The sequence below is a fragment of the Moschus berezovskii genome, chromosome 6, assembly GCF_049115385.1.
Source record: "Moschus berezovskii isolate FMDL1 chromosome 6, NW_MosBer_1.0, whole genome shotgun sequence".
NCBI lineage: Eukaryota > Metazoa > Chordata > Mammalia > Artiodactyla > Moschidae > Moschus > Moschus berezovskii.
The window spans coordinates 4847184-4868048 of NC_142465.1; the positions used below are offsets into that span (position 1 = coordinate 4847184).

General features: G+C 37.4%; 1 protein-coding gene across 3 annotated transcripts in view; it reads left to right on the forward strand.

The window, feature by feature from the left end:
- TBC1D15 (TBC1 domain family member 15) overlaps positions 1 to 20865 on the forward strand; it is an 84731-nt gene that overhangs the window by 15439 nt on the left and 48427 nt on the right. For 2 of the 3 annotated variants that reach the window (XM_088836802.1, XM_055394114.2), the window contains exons 2-6: positions 2598 to 2794; positions 10546 to 10644; positions 11230 to 11304; positions 15106 to 15244; positions 20434 to 20644. In XM_088836802.1, the coding sequence (XP_088692928.1) occupies positions 2735 to 2794; positions 10546 to 10644; positions 11230 to 11304; positions 15106 to 15244; positions 20434 to 20644 (584 nt within the window). In that variant the 5' untranslated portion in view covers positions 2598 to 2734. The remainder of the gene's footprint in view (positions 1 to 2597; positions 2795 to 10545; positions 10645 to 11229; positions 11305 to 15105; positions 15245 to 20433; positions 20645 to 20865) is intronic. The other variant, XM_055394113.2, reaches the window with a different exon arrangement.

Genomic DNA, 20865 nt, shown 5'->3' on the forward strand with positions numbered 1-20865 from the left:
TGTCATTGCGGGTGGCGTTTCTTGTGGAGCACGGGCTCGGGCACACATGGGCTTCAAGCGGCTGTGGCTTGTGGGCTCTAGAGTGCAGGCTCAGTAGTTGCAGTGCACAGGCTTAGTTGCCCCACAGTTTATGGAATCTTCTCAGACCAGGGATCAAACCTCTGTCCCCTGCATTGGAAGATGAATTCTTAACCACTGGACTATCAGGGAAGTCACGTGTTTATGAAAGTGAAGTGAAAGTGGCTCAGTTGTGTCGGACTCTTTGTGACCCCACGGACTGAGTATACAGTCCATGGAATTCTCCAGGCCAGAATACTGGCGTGGGTAGCCTTTCCCTTCTCCGGGAGATCTTCCCAGTCCAGGGATCAAACCCAGGTATCCCAAATTGCAGGAGGATTCTCGACCAGCCGAGCCCCTAGGGAAGCCCCCGCATGTATTCACTTATTTATATTTATATATTCATTTATATATTTATATATTCATTTGTATTCAATTATATTTAGACTTTAAACAAAGGGATTTGATTAACAAAAAATATATATATTTATTCACATAGTTACCATTTTTGGTGGCTATCATTTCTGTATGGATCCAGATTTCCTTCTAGTGCAATGTATTCTTCCCAAAAAACTTATTTAAACATTTGTAATGTAGGTCTGTTAGTGATGAAATTTTTTAGCTTTTATATGTCTGAAAAAGTCTTTATCTTTCTTTAATTTTTTTTTTTTAATTTAGTTATGACTGCCTTGGGTCTTTGTTGCACTGGGTCTTCCTCCAAGGAGGAAGGAGGAAGCTTTGGGAGGTGATGGATATGTTTGTGGCTTGATGGTGATAGTCTCATGGGTATATACTTATACACAACTTACCAAGATGTGTGTGTTAAATATGTATAGCTTCTTATATGTCGATCAGTCCTCAGTACAGTGATTTAAAAATAGCATTGCTCCATGTTTTTGATCTCCATTGTTTCTTAAAAGGAATCTTCTATAATCATTATACTTTTTTTCCCTTTGCCTGACTAAGATTTTCTGTGTGTTACTGATTTTGCATAATTTGATTACAGTGTGCCTTTAAATGATTTTCTTTGATTCTTGCTTTCATTTTGGAGTTCATTGGTATTTATATCTATGGGTTTACAGTCTTAGTTAAATTTGAATAAACTTTTGCAATTATTTTATCAAAAAAGACTTTTTTTGTTTCTTAGTCAACTCTTTCAGGTATATCAGTTACGTTAATACAAATACTAGATCAGTTGAAATTTCTCTCCAGCTCACTGATGCATTGTTCACTTTTTTCCTCAGCCCCCTCCCCTTTTGTGTTTTGTTTTATACAGTTATCGCTGTAACTTCATGTTCATTATTCTTCTAAAATATTTCATCTGCCATTATCCCATTAAGTGTATTTTTTATCTCAGACATTGTATTTTTCATCTCTAGAAGTTCAGTTTGGATCTCTTATATTTTTGATGTCTTAGCAAGTTGTAACTTATTTCTAGTGTCCTGAACAGTAGAGAATTCAGTTATAATAATGTTTTAATGTTTTTCCCTATTTTATTAATTGTGTCATATTTAATTGGTTGATTTTCCCCCTTATTGTGAGTCATATCTTTCTGATTGTTTTTTTGGTACCAGTTGCCAAAATGCATCTGGTAGTTTTTTTTTTTTTAATCCAAATGTCAATACTGTGAATTTTATACATATATATATATTTTTTTTTTTCTGTAAAATGTTTTTGAATTTTATCCTAGAAGGCATTTACTTGTGTGGAAACAATTTGATACCTTTGGGACTTGCTTTTAAACTTTGTTAGATGTGATTAGTACAGCTTTTGTTTTTGTTGAAGTATAGTTGATTTCCAGTATTGTGTTAGTTTGTAGTGTACAGCAAAGGGGTTCATTTATATATATTTTTCACATTATTTTTTCATTATGGTTTATTAAAGGATATTGAATATATTTCCCTGTGCTATACAGTAGGACCTTGTTTTTTATCAGCACAGAATTTAATGTAAGGCTAACAGTGGCCCACTGCTGAGGCAAGACTATTCTGAGTATTACCTTGTGCCCTGTGATTTGTTAGGTTTCCTGCACTGATGAGGGGCTTCCCAGGTGGCTCAAATGGTAAAGAATCTGCCTGCAATGCAGAAGACCTGGGTTTGATGCCTGGGTTGGGAAGATCCCCTGGAGAAGGAACTGGCAACCTGCTCCAGTATTCTTGCATGGAGAATTTCATGGACAGAGGAGCTGGCGGGCTACACTCCATGGAGTAACTCTTTGTGAAGAGTTAACGTATGATACCGGAACAGTGTTCACACATGCTAAGCCTTAAATTGATTGTCTTTTCCATTATGTACTCTTTGGACAAATAAAACTTGTCCAAGCAGACCTAAATCTCAACCCCGGAATAATGGAAATTCTTGTTTTTGTTCAGTTGCCAGGTCATGTCCGACTGTTTGCTACCCATGGATGCCAGGGTTCTCTGTCCTTCATTATCTCTTGGAGTTTGCTCAAATTCATGTCCATTGATTGAGTCAGTGATGCTGTCTAACCATCTCATCCTCTGTCACCCTCTTCTCCTTTTGCCTTCTATGTTTCCCAGCATCAGGGTCTTTTCCAGTGAGTCAGCTCTTCTCATCAGGTGGCCAGAGTAGAGTAATGGAAGAACTTTGACCAGATCACTTCTGGGACTTGCCTGGCGGTCCAGGGGTTGGTCTCTGTGCGCCCACTGTGGGCGACATGGGTGTGGCCCCTGGTCTCGGAACTGGGATCCTGCATGCTGCATGGCCAAAAGAAAAGGTTACTTCCTTGCATTTTTTCCCTCAATTGCAAAGTGGAAATGATAACATGTATCTAACAGAATTGTGAGGATCAGATGTGATAATGTAGAAATGCTTTGTAAAGTAATGAATAGTAGAAATATTACATGGCCAATAATTGCATTTGAACCTTTCTTTTTATTTTGCGTTAGAAATTATTAATAAAACCAGAGTAAGGAAATTGGAAGCCTGTTTTGCTAAAAGTATTGAATATTACCTTAGATGAAATTCCTGATATCATAATTGTTCCCTGTTACAAAATAATTTTTCATATCAAACAAGCGTGGAGATAGCTTTTCAAGTGTTAATCGTTGGTAAATGAAGGAAGCAGAATGTCCTGTGGCAGTCTCATCCTCCTCAGGAATCAATTCACTGTGGAGTTTAATGAAGAAATATCATCTTCATGCTATTGTCAGAAGATCAAATTCTTTTTTTTCCCCTCTTTTTTCGACCTCAATACACAACTTGCAGATCTCAGTTTCCCAAACAGAGATTGAACCCAGGCCCCTGTGGTAAAAGGGTGGGGTCCTAATCCTTGGACTGCCAAGGAATTCCCTAAAATGAAATTCTTAATTGGACTTTCGTTTCTGTATTTTGAACTGTTTCAAGTGGTCGATACAACTGTGTTTTATTATATGTGCGTACCCATAAACTGTGGTGATGAACATATATATGCTGTGAATAGAAAATAAGTGAAATCGTGCCCTCAAAAAAAGTAAAGGGCTATCATATTACAACAAATGATTCAAACCAAGATGCTATACCAGGGGCTAAACTTCTCTTGTGAAATGTTTAGGCCTTCAGATGGGGGAGAAATGAAGGGTTTTTGTTTAAGGCCAAACTGTTAAATAGTTAGCTGTTACATTGATCTGTAAATTAAAGGCATTTAAAAATTGTTTTTAGGTAATTTCCTGATGGTTCAGTGATTAGGACTGTGTGCTTTCACTGCTGAGGGCCTGGATTCACTTTCTGGTCGGGGAACGAAGATTCCACAAGCTGAGAAGTGCAACCATAAAAATCTATTTTTGTTTTTAGTCCTTGAAGCAGCATTATTTTCTTCATCTAAGCAGTTTCAGAAATCATCTTCTAAGGAAGCTATGTAGAATTTTTTGGTAGATTCTTGAGATTCATTGAGATTTAATGAGTGAAGGTGCCAGGAAGTCTGAAATCCACTTCTTACTTTGATGTAAAGTCACTTAACAGCTCTGTGTCTCAGTTAATTCTTTAAAAATGTAGGTAATAAGATCTAAATACTATATTTGAAGTAAATTATGTAATAATGTAATGATTATTTATGTTTGTATGCCTTTGAGTCTAATAAGACTTAATGAAGTTTAGTGGACAGGAAGGTAAATTTACAAATTTTATTCCTTCTGCAGAATTAATTTGTATTGGTTAATGTCAGGGAGTGTTTAACAGGAGGATTCCTACATGCTGTTTCTCACAAGTCCTTTGTTTCTTTTCAAGTGGAGTAAGCAAGCTTCTCCCAGGAACCAGGGTCATTGTGTGAGACAGGCTTGGATCTCCTCTAGTAAACGTTCTCTTTATGATAAAACTGCTTAGTCTCTTCCCCCTTTTCCTTGAGATATGGATTGTCTCCTGACCTTGTGACTATTATTAATGCCTTGTTTCCTTGGCAATGGTTGTTGTACCTTTGGTTTTCTGATCTTTATCATTGTTGAAAGAAATTTCTTGTACCACAGTGTTTATATACTCAGAGAGAAATCATTAAAGCACCTTTGCTCCATCAGAGCTTGGGTCCCTGTGTCTGTCTTTCTCTCTCTCTGTCCTCGGCTGATTCCTTAGAGTGCAGAGACCCGTCTTGCCCACTCTCCTGCCCGGGCTTCTACGACTCTCTCGAGAAGGCGCCCTGTGCCTTCACTCCCTCTCGAGAGGGCGCCCGGTGCCTTCGTGGGAGACGCAAGTCCTGTGCCAAGGACTTTATTGGTTTTCTGCGTAAACTAGGGAATATCAGCCTCTTTCTCTCTTTCACTTTCTTATCGTTGTCTCTGGACCACCAGGTCCCAGTTCATTAAAAGATCCCAACAGGTTAAGATCATACTTTTCAAATCAGAAAGCTGAACATAACTGCTTTCTAAAGACAGTACAAGTCAGGGTTTAGAATTGTCGAATTTTGGACATGTAATTTGTCCCTCAGAAAGTGCTAAGAAGTTAAGAACATGAGGTGGGTACAGTTTTGACTTTTTTGATGAGATACTTGGTGCTTTAGTATTTTTAAAATATTTTCCCAACTGAATTTCTTTGGAAACAACTTTTGCTTAAATGAAAAAGAGTAAGGCTACACTTCATTGACATGAGTATGGGAAGGAAAGAGCTGCTTGATGCGCTTCAGTTAGGGGAAGTATTGCATTTGAGTCTTTAGGACTTTTTTATTTCATTGAAGTTCCAGAATCTCTTTAGTATTAATAGTACCACAGAATTTAAGAAGCAATGTAACACTGTTTTTGCACTTTGAAATATTCAAACAAGTCCAGCATTAACATAGAAGGTTACAGTTTCTCTTTCAACCTTTCTCTGTTCCATTCTCCTTTTCAGAATTAACCTTTGCTAGCATTAAAGTGTATCCTTCCAGAGCTTGTTGTTTGTTATTTTACACAAATAAGAGTGAACACTACTGAAGTTACTTAGCGCACAAAGCACACACAGAGACACTTTAAAAAAATATGAATGTCATTATCTTATATGTAGTTGGGAGTTTTTTCCATGTATGCCTCTCAACGTCTGAGTACTGTTCTCCATAGAATGAATATTGCAGATTGTATTTGATAATTTCTTTTTGTGGTCATTTAGGTTCATACCTTCCTTTTCCTCCTTTCAGCTCTACCACCCACCATGTTATAAATAATAGTATTGTGAATATTCTTATGCATATCTTTGTGTACATCTGTAAGTAAATCTCTATGCTTTAAAATTTAATTTTTCATTTCTCTACAAACAGTACAGACTTGTATCCCACCACTCCTTAACTCAGACTGTCCCTAGTCTTTGCCTTCTGCTTAATGTTAGTCTGGTGTTTAACAGCTATTTCATTGAAGACCATGTAAGATTTTTGAGATCAGAACTTCTCTTGTGATCTTGATTACTGAAAGAACTCTTTCTTGACTTGATGTAAGTCTGTGTCAGAAGCAATTAACATAACAGGAGAAATAATAAAAGTAACATGGGAACTTTGTAGTGCAGTGGCTAAGAGAACAGTTCTCTGGTGTCAGACTGCCTGGGTTTCAGACTACACCACTCCTTAACCACTCCTTACTATATGTATCTTCAACCTTAGGCAAGTTATTTAACCTCTTTCAGATTTCTCAGCCTGTAAATGCTCTCCTCATCCTAATGATGTAGTTATAATCATATAGAACATATGATTATTGTAAGGATTAAGCTATAACATGGAATTGTTGGTTCATAAATGTCCTCTGGGGGGTGATAAGGGTGAGCTTTCTTGCTCATCCTACATCCTTGGTCCCTATGCTGTTCAGTCACCCAAAGCCAGGCATTCTGGAGTGCGAAGTCAAGTGGGCCTTAGGAAGCACTGATGCTAATAAAGCTAGTGGACACGATGGATTTGCAGTGTGTGTGTTAGTCGCTCAGTTGTGTCCGCCTCTTTGTGACCCCATGGACTGTAGCCCACCAAGCTCCTCTGTCTGTGGAATTCTCTAAGCAAGAATACTGGAATGGGTTGCTGTTCCCTTCTCCAGGGGATCTTCCCAACCCAGAAGTCAAACCTGGCTCTCCTGTGTTGCAGGCACATTCTTTACCATCTGAGCCACCAGGGAAGCCCAGTAGAATTCCAATAGAGCTGTTAGAAATGATGCCTTTAGGCTTGAAGATGTTGCAGTTAGTATGTCAGCAAATCTGGAAGACCCGTCAGTGGCCACAGGATTGGAAAAGGTCAATCCTCATCCCAGTTCCCATCAAGGGTAGTACTAAAGAATGTACTAATCATTGGACAGTTGCCCTCATCTCCCATGCTAGTAAGGCCATGCTTAAAATCTTGCTTGCTTGGCTTCAGCATTATGCGAACCAAGAACTTGCAGATGTCCCAGCTGGGTTAGAAAAGGAAAAGGAACCAGAGATCAAATTGCCAACCTTCGCTGGATCATAGAGAAGGCAAGGGAATTCCAGAAAGACATCTACCTCTGTTTCGTTGACTGCACTAAAGCCCTTGACTGTGTGGCTCATAACAAACTGTGGAAAGCTCTTAAAGAGATGGGAATACCAGACCTTCTTACTTGTCTCCTGAGAAACCTGTAAGCAGGTCAGGAAGCAACGGTTAAAACCGTGTATGGAACAACTGTTTGGTTCAAGGTTGAGAAAAGAGTACGACGGGGCTGCCTGCTGTCACCCTGTTTGTTTAACCTGTGCGCTGAGCATGTGGTGAAAATGCCAGGCTGGATGAGTTAAGCTGGAGTCAAGACAGGCAGGAGAAACAGCAGCAGCCTCAGACGCGCGGATGGTACTGCTCTGACGGCAGAAACGAAGACCAGCTGAAGAGCCTCTTGATGACGGTGAAGGAGGAGAGTGAAGAGCCGGCGTAAATATTAAAAAAACTAAGGTCATGGCATCTGGCCACATCACTTCATGGCAGATACAAGGGGAAAAGGTGAAAGTGACAGGTTTCCTCCTGGGCTCCAGAAGCACTGCGACAGTGACTGCAGCCATGAAATCTGAAGACGATTGCTTCTTGGCAGGAAAACTGACAAACCTAGACAGTGTGTTGAAAACCAGAGATATTACTCTGCTGACAAAGGTCCGTGTAATCATGACTGTGGCCTTCCCAGTGGTCATGTATAGTTGTAAGAGCTGGACTGTAAAGACAGAACACCAAAGAACTGATGCCTTCAGACCGTGGTGCTGGAAATGACTCCTGAAAATCCCTTGGATAGCAAGGAGATCAAACCAGTCAGTCTTAGGGGAAATCAATTCTGAAAACTTGTTGGAAGGACCAATGCTGAAGCTGGAATTCCAGGATTTTGGTCATCTGATGCAAATAGCCGGCTCATTGGAAAAGTCCCTGAGACTGGGAAAGATTGAGGACAGAAGGAGAAGAGGGTGTCAGAGGATGAGATGGCTGGATGGCATCACCAATGCAATGGACATGAACTTGGGCAAACATCGTTAGATGGTGAGGGACAGGGAATCCTGACGTGCTGCAGTCCATGGGTTTGCAAAGAGTCTGACACAACTGGGTGGCTGAACAACAACAACAAATGCTATTTTGAATAGTATGATTGTGTTGATAAAAGGTCTACATAAATAGAAACTAGACTGTATTCCAGACTTATGTCAAAATTACTTAGGTCTGGGAGTAACTATTCTTTTACTTATTTTTATAATGAAAAATAATTTTTAATGGTTTGAAATGGGTCCCAGAAATAGAATCTTAATGTATCAGATAATGCTTTTAACTAAAAAGATTTAACTTTATAAACATTTCAGTTTACTTAGGAATTAACTGAAGTCTCCCCTATATTCCTGCAGGCCATTGTACTGGGACCGTGTCTTGTGTGTTAGTTGCTCAGTCATGTCCAACTCTTTGCGCCCCCATGGATGTAGCCCACCAGGCTCCTCTGTCCATGGGGATTCTCCAGGCAAGAATACTGGAGTGGATTGCCATGCCTTCCTCCAGGTCATCTTCCCAACCCGGGGATCAAACCCAGGCCTGCATCGTGGGCGGATTCTTGACCTTCTGAGCCACCAGGGAAGCCTGTCATAGTCTTGTAGTTACCTTTTAATATGCTTTTACATACAGAGGCGCTCAGCAAGTGTTTATGAGCTTAAACTGGTTCTGATCATCCCAAGAAGGCCTCATTAATACTTTTTAATATTCCCATATTATTCCATGAGTTTCTAGGCCATTGTGCTACAAAAACACACCAGAATAAACTTACAGTAAAAACATATGCTGTTATAGGAATAGTTAGAAATCATTCATTTCCCATTATATTTCATGTTCTTATTTTTAATATTTTTGGGTTCAAACCAATACTTTGCTTAATGTTTGTTAAAAATATATGTTATGTGAAATTTGCATAAAGTGTCACATAACAATTAGCCTGACATCTTTGTCTGAGGAGAAGATCAAGATTGTGATTACACATCACCAGACCTGCATGTGTAACAAAGCAAGTGCCTTTTTAGTTTATGTTGGAAGTGTTTTTAAGTCTCAGTGCCAGCAAATTTGGAAAACTCAGCAGTGGCCACAGGACTGGAAAAGGTCAGTCTTCATTCCAATCCCAAAGAAAGGCAATGCCAAAGAATGCTCAAACTACCGCACAGTTGCACTCATCTCACACGCTAGTAAAGTCATGCTCAAAATTCTCCAAGCCAGGCTTCAGCAATATGTGAACCGTGAACTCCCAGATGTTCAAGCAGGTTTTAGAAAAGGCAGAGGCACCAGAGATCAAATTGCCAACAACCGCTGGATCATGGAGAAAGCAGGAGAGTTCCAGGAAAATGTCTACTTCTGCTTTATTGACTATACCTAAGCCTTTGACTGTGTGGATCACAATAAACTGTGGAACATTCTGAAAGAGATGGGAATGCCAGACCACCTGACCTGTCTCTTGAGAAACCTGTATGCAGGTCAGGAAGCAACAGTCAGAATTGGACATGGAACAACAGACTGGTTCCAAATAGGAAAAGGAGTACATCAAGGCTGTATATTGTCACCCTGCTTATTTAACTTATATGCAGAGTACATCATGAGGAACACTGGGCTGGACGAAGCACAAGCTGGAATCAAGATTGCTGGGAGAAATATCAATAACCTCAGATATGCAGATGACATTACCCTTATGGCAGAAAGTGAGGAGAAACTCAAAAGCCTCTTGATGAAAGTGAAAGAGGAGAGTGAAAAGGTTGGCTTGAAGCTCAACATTCAGAAAACAAAGATCATGGCATCTGGTCCCATCACTTCATGGGAAATAGATGGGAAAACAGTGGAAACAGTGTCAGACTTTATTTTTTTGGGCTCCAAAATCACTGCGGATGCCGATTGCAGCCATGAAATTAAAAGACGCTTACTCCTTGGAAGGAAAGTTATGACCAACCTAGAGAGCATATTAAAAAGCAGAGACATTACTTTGCCAACCAAGGTCCGTCTAGTCAAGGCTATGGTTTTTCCCGTGGTCATGTATGGATGTGAGAGTTGGACTGTGAAGAAAGCTGATCGCTGAAGAATTGATGCTTTTGAACTGTGGTGTTGGAGAAGACTCTTGAGAGTCCCTTGGACTGCAAGGAGATCCAACCAGTCCATTCTCAAGGAGATCAATGCTGGGTGTTCATTGGAAGGACTGATGCTAAAGCTGAAACTCCAATACTTTGGCCACCTCATACAATGAGTTGACTCACTGGAAAAGAGTCTGGTGCTTGGAAAGCTTGGGAGCAGGAGGAGAAGGGGACGACAGAGCATGAGATGGCTGGATGGCATCACCGACTCTGTGGACATGAGTTTGAGTGAACTCCGGGAGTTGGTGATGGACAGGGAGGCCTGGTGTGCTGTGATTCATGGGGTTGCGGAGAGTCGGACATGACTGAGTAACTGAACTGAATATTTTTAAGATAATACATAATAAGATAATATTTTTAAGGTATGAAATAATCCAAAACTTGGTTCAGGCATTATAGAAAAACATCTCAAATATTTTAAGACAAACGTTGAAATAATACTGCATAAAAATGGTTTGATTAATTTTATTTTTGCTGTTTCAGATTATATATGAACAGGAAGGGGTCTATATTCATTCATCTTTGGGAAAGACCAATGACCAGGACAGCTTGATTTCAGGAATATTGCGTGTTTTAGAAAAGGTATGTTTCTAGTAAATGACTTTATTTAACAATTGTTTGTTTAAATAAATTTTAAAAAATAATTGTTTAAATTAATAATAATTGGGACATTATCAGCAATTTTGAATTTCACATGTAAGATAAAATTATATTATTGAACAGTGGTTGTAAATTTAACATGAAAGTGATGTTAGAAATAAAATTCTTCAGATAAGTCAGTAAAATGGCATGGAATATTTTTAAATTTGTTATGTAAAAGTTGAAGTAATATAATTTTTTATAATGAAAATTGGAATTTAGAAATCTGCATATTGTTTGTTGTCAGATAGTGGTTGTTTTCATATGATATGCATATTAAGGTGCTAATAAATTTAAGAGGTTCACAATTCCTTTTGGGGGCTTCCCTGGTAGTCCAGTAGTTAAGAATCCGAGCTTCCACTGCAGAGGGCACAGGTTCAATCCCTGGTCAGGGAACTAAGGTCCTGCATGCCTTGTGGTGCAGCGCCCCCCGAAAGAATTTCACTTTCGGTTCAGGGAATTAACTATAGGTGACTGGAAATAAGATATTGCTGAAGATTAAATACGGTTAATAATTTCTTTTTCTAGGATGCTGAAGTAATAGTGGACTGGAGACCATTGGATGACGCATTAGATTCTTCTAGTATTCTCTATGCTGGAAAGGTATTTAAGGAAGAAATAATATGACTAAAGGAATGACATTTTTAAATAAAAGCTTTATTAAGATATAATTCATATACCATAAAGTTCACTCTTTTAAAGGACATAATTCAGTTTCTTTAGTATATTTACAGAATTGTATAACCATCACCAATAACCAACTTTAAAACATTTCTATTCCAAAAAAGCAGTCACCTCTCATTACCACTTAGCTCCAGTACTCTTCACTCATTAATTTACTGTCTCTGAGGATTTGCTTATTGTGGACATTTTATCTGAATGGAATCTTATAATATGTAGTTTTATGTGATTGGCTGCTTTCACGTAGCATAATGCTTTCAAGGTTCATGCATGTTCTAGCACTTACCTGTTCTTCCCTTTTTTTTTCTTTTTGCTGAATAATACTGCGTTTATGGATATGTGCCATATTTTGTTTATTCATTCATCAGTTGATGAACATTTGGGTTGTTTTCATCTTCAGGCTAATATAAATAGTGCTACTGTGCATGATCAGGTTCAAATTTCTGTGTGGACATATTTTCCGTGAAAACCTAGGAACGGGATAGTTGGATTAATTTATGTTTACCGTGTCTAACGTGTTGAGTTCTCACTATGGAAGGTAGGGATTTAGCTCTGTCTTATCTCTAACTCACCTTGAAACTGTGGCTCAGTTGTCCACATTTCTTCTCAAAGTATTAATCACATAGACGATCTAATTTCATCTTCTTAGAGACATTTCTTGCAGAATTTTCTTCCCACTTCCTTCTGAACTGGCTGTTCTCTTGGTTTGCGGTGCAGCAGTTGTCCTGGGGGTTCCTTCTGCCTCTTGCCTGTGTTTTCATCGCTGTCTCCTGTGCTGTCTTCTCTTTTGGTTTACTCTCTGGTTTATTACCCCCGTATTTTTGGAAGTTACTATCTTTACATTTCACTTATTTCCTTTTTTGATGTTAAGTCTAATGTATTCGAATCCTGATCCTTGCTATATTTTTTTCCTGTTTAGAAGCTTCTAGAACTACCTTTTTGTTTCTAGTATTCTAGATGTCCCGGAAATGTGCCCTTGTGGTCCTTTTTATCCTCTGTGTGGGTGCTTGATAGGCCTCTTTAATGTGAAAACTTGTGTCTTTTAGTTCTTTAGAAAATGTTCTTGAATTGTTTTATTGGTGGTTTCTTCTTCCTGTCCATTTTCCACTTTCATTTTTTCTGGAACCCTCTACATGTTTTTTATTGGTCCTGTAGTTTTTTAATACTTTACTGTTTTCTAATTCTTTGTATATGTGTATGTTGTTTTCTAGGAAATCTCTTTAGTCTTATGTTTCAATTCTTCTGGAACCATTTTCATCTTTGCTGTTTTTTAAATTTTGAATGCATCTTGTTATGTGTCCCCTTTCCCCTTAAAAGAAAAATTGTATCCTGTTCTTCATGGATGTTACTCATCCATGATTCCCTTGTTTCTATGGAATTTAAGGATAATTTTTTAGATGTCTTCATTTGTGTATATAGTCCACTTTCTCTAATTCACTATATTTTCCCCTGTTTCATTTATACTTTTACCATTTATGTAGACACTTGCCTTTGTTTGGTGATCTTTGTATTGTGGTGCTGATGAACAGCACATAAGAAAAACTGATGATACTCTCAGTGTATGGATAGGTTTGTTCGTAGTTGGGACTCAGGGTGAGCTGGCTAGGCTGTTTCCTTGGGGAATCCCTGATGTTGAAACCTGGGTCTTTTTTCTTGGGCTGGTCGTTTGTCAGAGAAGAGTCTGCCGATCTCTGCCTGAAGAGGGAAACTGGATTCTGCTGTTCTGAGTGGAGGAAGAGAGCTGGGAGCCTTGCCGCTCATTTGATGAACGTTCGATTCATTCCTCTGTTTTCAGTGTATTGTCTCTGCTCAGTGTCCCTGGTTTCTTGTAATCCGGAGAGAATCTCTTTTACCTTTTCCAATGAATAAAGCTCCAGCCTTCTGGACTTTTGTTAGTAGTCCATTTTTCAGCTTGACTTTTATCCTAGTTTCCAGAAGTACCCTATTCACCAGGTCCAAGCCTTCGGGTGGGGTTGGAGTCTGTAAATGCTGCTTAGCTTTCCTCTTTATTGGTAGTGATGGTGGTAAAGGTTGCATTTTTTAAATCGGGCGAGCAAGGAGGACTCCCCGAGACGTGACATTGTGGAAGGCCTCTGAGGAAAAAGCACTCCACTTTATAATTTCATTCATTCGGGTTTTTTCCGTCCTATTCTTCAGTCTGTTTCTGTTTCTTGCTAATTTCCTTTGTTTCTTTATAATGTATTCCTGTTCCTCTAAAATCTTTTTCCATTTTTGAAAAGAATGACACTAGTAATCCACATTGTGAAGATTCGAATAATGGAAAGTTGAAGCCCTCCTTGACTGGAGCCCCGTCCCTCGTCTGTCCCTGCGTGCTGTCTCTTTCCAGACCGCCATCAGTACACGTCTCCGCCCTTATCTGTGCAGCTGTCGGCGTCCATTCACCCTGTCACCGCTGGTTTTCTCCAGGGTTTCTCACTGTGTGTGTCCCATGCAGTTGTTACACTGCATTGTTGTTTCAGGATTGCCTTTTCTTTACTTTTACATACTGAACATAAATACACATGAACAGATGGCAATCTTTAACCTTCTGCCTAGCATTTTATTGGCTACCCCTAGTTTATTTACTTATTCTTTCATTGATGGATAATAAGATATTTTCAGCTTTTCACTTTTACAAGCAATGTTATGATGAGAACTCCTATATCTGCCTCTTTGTATACATCTGTATTTCTCTAATGCAGATAGTTATTGTGAAATATGCATATTTTAAATTTTAATAAATATGACTCAATTTTCATTTCAGTCAGTACTAATTATCCCTGTTATCAGCAGTGTGAGATAGCATTTCCTCACACTGTCTTCTATATTTTTATTTTTTAACTGAAGGGGGCATAAAAGCTGAAGTTCATCTTGGTTTTGTTTCCGAAGTTGGACTTCTTTTTTTGTCACTTCATGTTTCTTCTTTGATTTGCTTGTTCGTGCCATTTCCTTTTCTCTTTTGATATTTGTTGATTTCTAAGTAAGTTGGTAGGGGTTATTTTATATTCTGGATGTTTTTCTGTCATCCTTTGTGTATTTTAGAAAGATTTCACAAGTTTTGCTTATCGTTAACTTATGTGTAGTATCTTTTGTTGACTAGAAGTTAAATTTTTTTGTTTAGTCAAATTTTTAATGTTGCATTTTAGACTTTTTTTTTAGGTTTTTGGTTTTTTTTGTTTTAGTCTCTTTTTAGTCTTTAGGACTAAACATGTAGAATGTTGTTTGTAGCTTTTAGGTAATTTTGATTAAGAGAAATATAACAACCAATGATGATGACTTCAATAAGTGGCTACTGTTGGCTGTTTTCCTCAAATAACCAGGAGTCTGGAGGTTTGGAGTTCTTTGCAGTGTTTTTCTTGCTTTTTCTCTGTGGTTGTAAGGTGGCTGTTATATTTTTAGCAACATAGCTGCATCGAAAGCAGGAAGTAGGGGCAAAGGGATAAGGCTTTTATTAGGAAAATCAAAGCATTCCCAAGGCCTACTGTTGACTTAGCTTATATTTCACTGATAACTCTATCTGCAGGAGAGTCTGGACATGCTTTTCTTTTTTTGTTAACTTGAACAAGGGAGAAAGGATAGGAAATAGTGTTCAGTTTTCCCACCAGTGATGTCTGCCACAACTGCCTGGAAACTTAATTTATATAGAAGCTGAGAAGACGTTATTGATTGAAATGAAATTCTAGTCTTTGTCCCTAAATATTTTATATGTGATAATTATTTTAGGACTCCAGCTCAGTTGTAGAATGGACCCAGGCCCCAAAAGAAAGAGCTCATCGAGTAGCGGAACATCTGAACAGTTACGAAGCAGAGTGGGACATGGTTAATACAGTTTCATTTAAAAAGAAACCACGTACTAATGGAGGTATGACTTCAGTCTTTTGAAATCTTAAACTGATTTGCTATAGTGTAAACAGAAGTGCAAAGACAGTGGTTTTATGCTTCTTAGAGGAAGGATGATTTGGTGCTTTGATTAATATGTATAACTCTTATGTTTTTATTCCTTTATCATCTTTTTGTTGCCTTGGTTGTGACTTCATAAAGTACTTGTTCTGTTTGAAGTTATTAATGGCATAAAATAGAAACATTTTAAAAATTGCTTTGGTCGTCTCTCATGTACATTTTTCATAATCCTGTAGAATTAAAAAAAGTCATGTTATTTCATCCTAAAGCACCAGGGGGAGATGGAGTATACCACTATCTAATTTCAGTGTTTACTGGGATCATCACAGCTCATTGCAGTCTCCCCTTTATATATGTGTTCAGTGACTATTCTTTATATATAAATTTATGTTTGCTGTGTGGTGACTCTCTATATGTAGATAACAAGAAAGAGCCAAGCCAGCAATCTGGTAGAACACGTACGTATACTATCCCAGATATGAGCTAGCTAGCCTGTCTGTGATGTGGCCAACTTACTGGTGATCTCTTTAAAAAATATTAAACACTCTAAAGAGTTACATTTTTTGTTTTGATTTCTTTGTATTTTATAAATAATAGGATATTTGATCTTTTAATGATTTTGGTCTGAATTTAGGATTTATTGGCATTTTACCATAGTCAAAAAGGCTAGCTCAATTTTACAAGAATATGTTTTGCTGTGTTTAATATGTATTGCTGTGTTTACAAGAATATATATTGCTGTGTTTAATACATGTATTGCTATGTTAATATAAGTAAAATTGATTTTCACGTATGGCCTGGGGAATCATTCTCATATACAGTAGTTACACTTTGTACTGTATCATTTCTTGGGAATAGTAGCAATTAAGAAACAAATAGTAAATCACCAGCTCTTTTTACAATCAGCTCATGCATATATTAGGCAAATAAAAAATAGCAATTCACATAAACCAAACCTGAAGGTCTAATCTAGAGAAATTAAAAATCCCTCACATGCTAAATATACTAAAATCCTGTGGTTTTCTTTTCATAACATTTTTACATTGTTCTGATAAGAACCTTCCCTGTAGAATAGGAATGCCAAAAAAAAAGAGAGCATATATGCATGGTGGTTTAGACACTAAGGCGTGTCCTATATTTGTGACCCCATGGACTGTAGCCTGCCAGGCTCCTCTGTCCATGGGATTCTTCAGACAAGAATACTGGAGTCGGTTGCCATTTTCTTCTCCAGGGGATCCTCCCAACCCAGGGATCGAACCCACTTCTCTTACATCTCCTGCATTGGCAGGCAGGTTCTTTACCACCAGCGCCACATGGGAAGCCTATGAGCTAGGGCTAGCTTTCTCTTACAGAAATGCAGTAGTCCAACCTCAAGAAAGAGCCTAGTTATGAAAAGAAAACCACAGAATTTTAGTATATTTAGCATTTGAGGGATTTTTAACTTCTCTAGATCAGACTTGCAGAATTGGTTTATGTGAATTGCTATTTTTTCGCTGCCTAATATTATTGCTAAATCCTTGAAAATGAAAATGTTACAGAAATGAGCAAAATGAGTGAATTTTCAGAATTTCATACAGGAAGCATTACATGTTTGAGAAAAGTATCTGACAGTAAACATCTTTTTAGATTAATGGTTTTTAACTTTGGCTGTGCATTGAAATCACATGGGGAAGTTAAGCTTTTAAAAAAAGTACCAGTTGGGACTTCCCTAGTGGTTCAGTAGTTGGAAGAATCCGAACTCCCACTGCAGGGCACAGGTTTGATCCCTGGGTGGGGAACTATCCTGCATGCTGTGCTGCATGGCAGAAAACCAAAAATCCAGAAAGTACCAGTGCTTGGGTTTCAGCCAGCAAATTAAATCATCCTCTGGAGATGGAGCCTAGGCACCTGTATTTTTCAGAAGTTCTCCCGGTGATTTTAGTGTTTAGAGTTGAGAAAGTCTGTGTAACAGCGCACTGTGTAGCTTAGCAAGAAACAGACATAAATACTGCTTGTATATCTTGGCACTGTATGATGGCTTGTAGAGAGCCTTTATTTAGCAATGTAAACCCGGGGCGAATTCATGTCAATGTATGGCAAAACCAACCAATATAATATTGTAAAATAATTTGCCTCCAATAAAAAATAAATTAATTACCAAAAAAATAAAAATAAAAGTTAAGGACACATTTTTTTTTTTTCTCTTTTTTCTCTACTACTTAAATTTTATGATAGCAGTAAGAAATATGTTGCACAGTATGGCCCAGTGTGCAAACACATGTACCTGTTTAATAGAACAAGGAGTTAATGAAGTGCATGTATTCCATTTCATCCCATTCCATCTCATCCTATCCTCGACTTAATCTCATCCAGTCATGTTTCATAAAAACTGCTTCTTAAGACATTTTCTAATCTTAATGTTTCAGAATTAAAAATTAGGCCATTAAATTTTTGTTCATTTTTGAAAAGCAGTTTTTCAAATAAAATTTTTAATTTTATTATTATAACCTTCACATTTTTTACTTTTTTGTGTGATTTACAGAGGAAAAGCTGGGGCAAACCTTAAAAAAGTTGACTATTGAAAACTTTTTTTAAGTTTATATTTCTTAGGAAATATACTGCTAAGTCTTTGTTTTTATATTCTAGATCAAATGTTTTGAAAATACATCTTTCCAGAACAACAGACTGCCATGATGTTCTGGAAACCTATTCAAGTAAAATGTCATGAGCTTCATGTTAATTCTGTTTAAGACATGCGGAGACTTACTATTTTATTCACTTTTCTGCTGTTGTAGCCAGTTTTCCCATGTCAGTGTGTTGGAGGTATGTTTTACATGTATTTGGTAACATGGTAAGTTCATCAGAACTAATTAGTTTTATTTACCTTTCTCTAAGGAGAAAGAAGGAAATTTTGGGTAACTCTTGGATTCTTTAGTTTTCCTCTGTGACAATTTCTAGTTTGGCTAGCTTGCATTGGTAGACCAGATTGCACATTACTTTTCTGTTGACTCGGTACTAGGTTGTTATTCTATTTTTAACACACCTTTGAATACCTACTGTGTGCTAGTCACTTTTTTACAAACTGGGCATATAGCTGTGAACAGAATTAAGTTTTTGTTTTTAGGAAACTTACACTCTAGTGAAGGGACTTCTAGAATTGACTTGTAATGTTTCTCTCATCATTTATCAGAGCTTTAAATGAGGAAATGTGTGAGGCATTTTCTGTTGTATTTATCATGTAATGTGTTTCTCTTCCATTAACAAGAGAAAAATCTGTATAAAATTTTTACTTTGGGAATGTGCACAAACTTCTGATAGTTTGTATAGTCTGCATATATTATTTAATATTCTTCATATGATTTTCTTGCATTACTTTGGATTAAATACTTTTTGTGTAATTTAAGAACTTAATTTAAAAATTGTATCTAGTTTCTCACTGTTGTTTTGCTGTGAAAATACTTTTGTCTCTGTTGATAGTCTAGTAGTGTGAATCCTTTATAGGTAGTCCAAATACATTCATATGTCGGTGACGCATGTTGGAATTCTAGAATTGTTCTCACTCTACTGTTCGTTTGTAATGGTATTATGAGCCCTGTAATATAAATTCCAGTGAAACATGATGTGTAGTAAAGTGGGCACATAGTACTAAATCTGTTATCAGCCTTGGATATGAGTTCACCATCTGAACAGGAAGTTGACAGGTCACTGCATAGATAAGCTACTTTAGCCTTTCTGGACTTTCTTTCAAGTGATACTTGTTAAAGGTGTCACTTGATCACATGTCCATGAAAGAGTGATGGTGTCTGCATTCCCTGCAAGTAGAGGTTTCTGTAAGGTGTAGATTCCTCTGTGTCAATTTAGGAGATCTTGTTGGAGGTGATGGAGCCGTAATGTTCCTGACTATATAGGAAGGTGACATACACTCAGGTCAGTACCGACTGATCTACCCTTTAATTATTTTATGTACTGTAAGCAAATATTATCTATGTAGTTTATCTTTTAGGAATTGATAGTGTTGGGAAAGAATTAGTGACAATTTTCAATAACAGTATAGTATGACACTTCTTATGAAATAACATTCAAGAAAGGGTTTTTTAAGATTTCAGAAGCTTTCCTGCTTAAGGTCTGAGTTAAAATGTTAAAATGACATTTTTAGATGAGAAATTAATTATAGGTATTGGATAGAATTTTTTCCTTTGTTCTTTACATTTTTATTTAAATAGATAATCTTTAAATTGCTTGTTATCCATTATGGTATTATTCACAAACCTAGGATTTTAAGCCTCTCTAAAGAGCCTTAGGAAATGCTTTAGCTTAGTTACTAGGAAATGCTTTATTTTACATAGCTATAGTTTGATTTGAACTGAGGTCTTAATTTAGTAAAAGGTTGATTTTAGCAGTGATATTGAATGTATTCATTCTTTTTGAAGCATTCACAACTTGATTACTTTTTCATCCTCAATCTCCCACTGTTTTGTGGGTTTTTGCAAATGTTAGTCTGTGTATTCACTCCAGTGTTACTTTTTATATTGGCATACTTTTACCTTCACTCAATGTAGTCTGCTAAAAATAATTGCAAAAGGTTGTGAGGAATAAAGGTTGGTTTTTGTTTTAAATGCACTGTTGAAGTGCATCATTTGATTTGTTTTTGAGGGAAGTGTAGAGGATGAATATTTATTATTTGCTATATACTTGACACCATAGTAATTAGTTGACAAGTGTTATCTTTTTAATTCTTAGAATAACATTGGGAGGTAAGTATAATTATCTCCATTATACAGATGAAGAAACTAAGGCTCAGAGAGATTCAATTATTTGCCCCAAATTATTCAGTTAGTAAGATGGTGGTGTTGCAGTTTGAATCCAATCTACCTGCTTCTAAAGCCACTATCATTTTGGGGCAAAGCTGTTATTTTAAATAAGGATAGCATTTTTTTCAGTTTGAAGTGACTTAGCAGCAGCAGCAGCATGCAGTAAGATAATTATTTTAAAGACTGTTTTTTAAAGAAAATGTTTATTGCCATTTCTAATACAGGTGGAAGCCATGGTAATAGGAATGCTGCAGTCATTCCCTAGGTTCAACACATTTCCGTTAGGCAGTCGTGAAGAGTGCTGTCAGTACCTTTTAAAAAGGTGAACAAAAATATTTTGCCCCACTTTCTTGTTTTTAAGATGCTTCAAGTCATAGAAATGGGAAAAGCAAATGGTCATTCCTGTTCAGTTTGACAGACCTGAAATCAATCAAGCAAAACAAAGAGGGTATGGGCTGGTCATATTTGGTATTCTGTCTAAAGGATGACGTCGTTCTCCCTGCTCTGCACTTTCATCAAGGAGACAGCAAACTACTGATTGACTCTCTTGAAAAATATGTGGTATTATGTGAGTAAGTATCAAATTATTTTCTACTTTCTGAAACTGGATTGTTGTGTTGGTCCCAAGGCAAACTATTTTCACTTGTTGTTGGGTATCACTGACCCATGTGCATCTTAGGGGACAAGCTGCTTTGTTCTTTCTGGAATGCTGACTATTTTGGATGAATGAATAACATTTTGCCAGTTTAGTAATTTGGGTCTGCAGTGTATCACCTTATTACTGTTTTAAGAA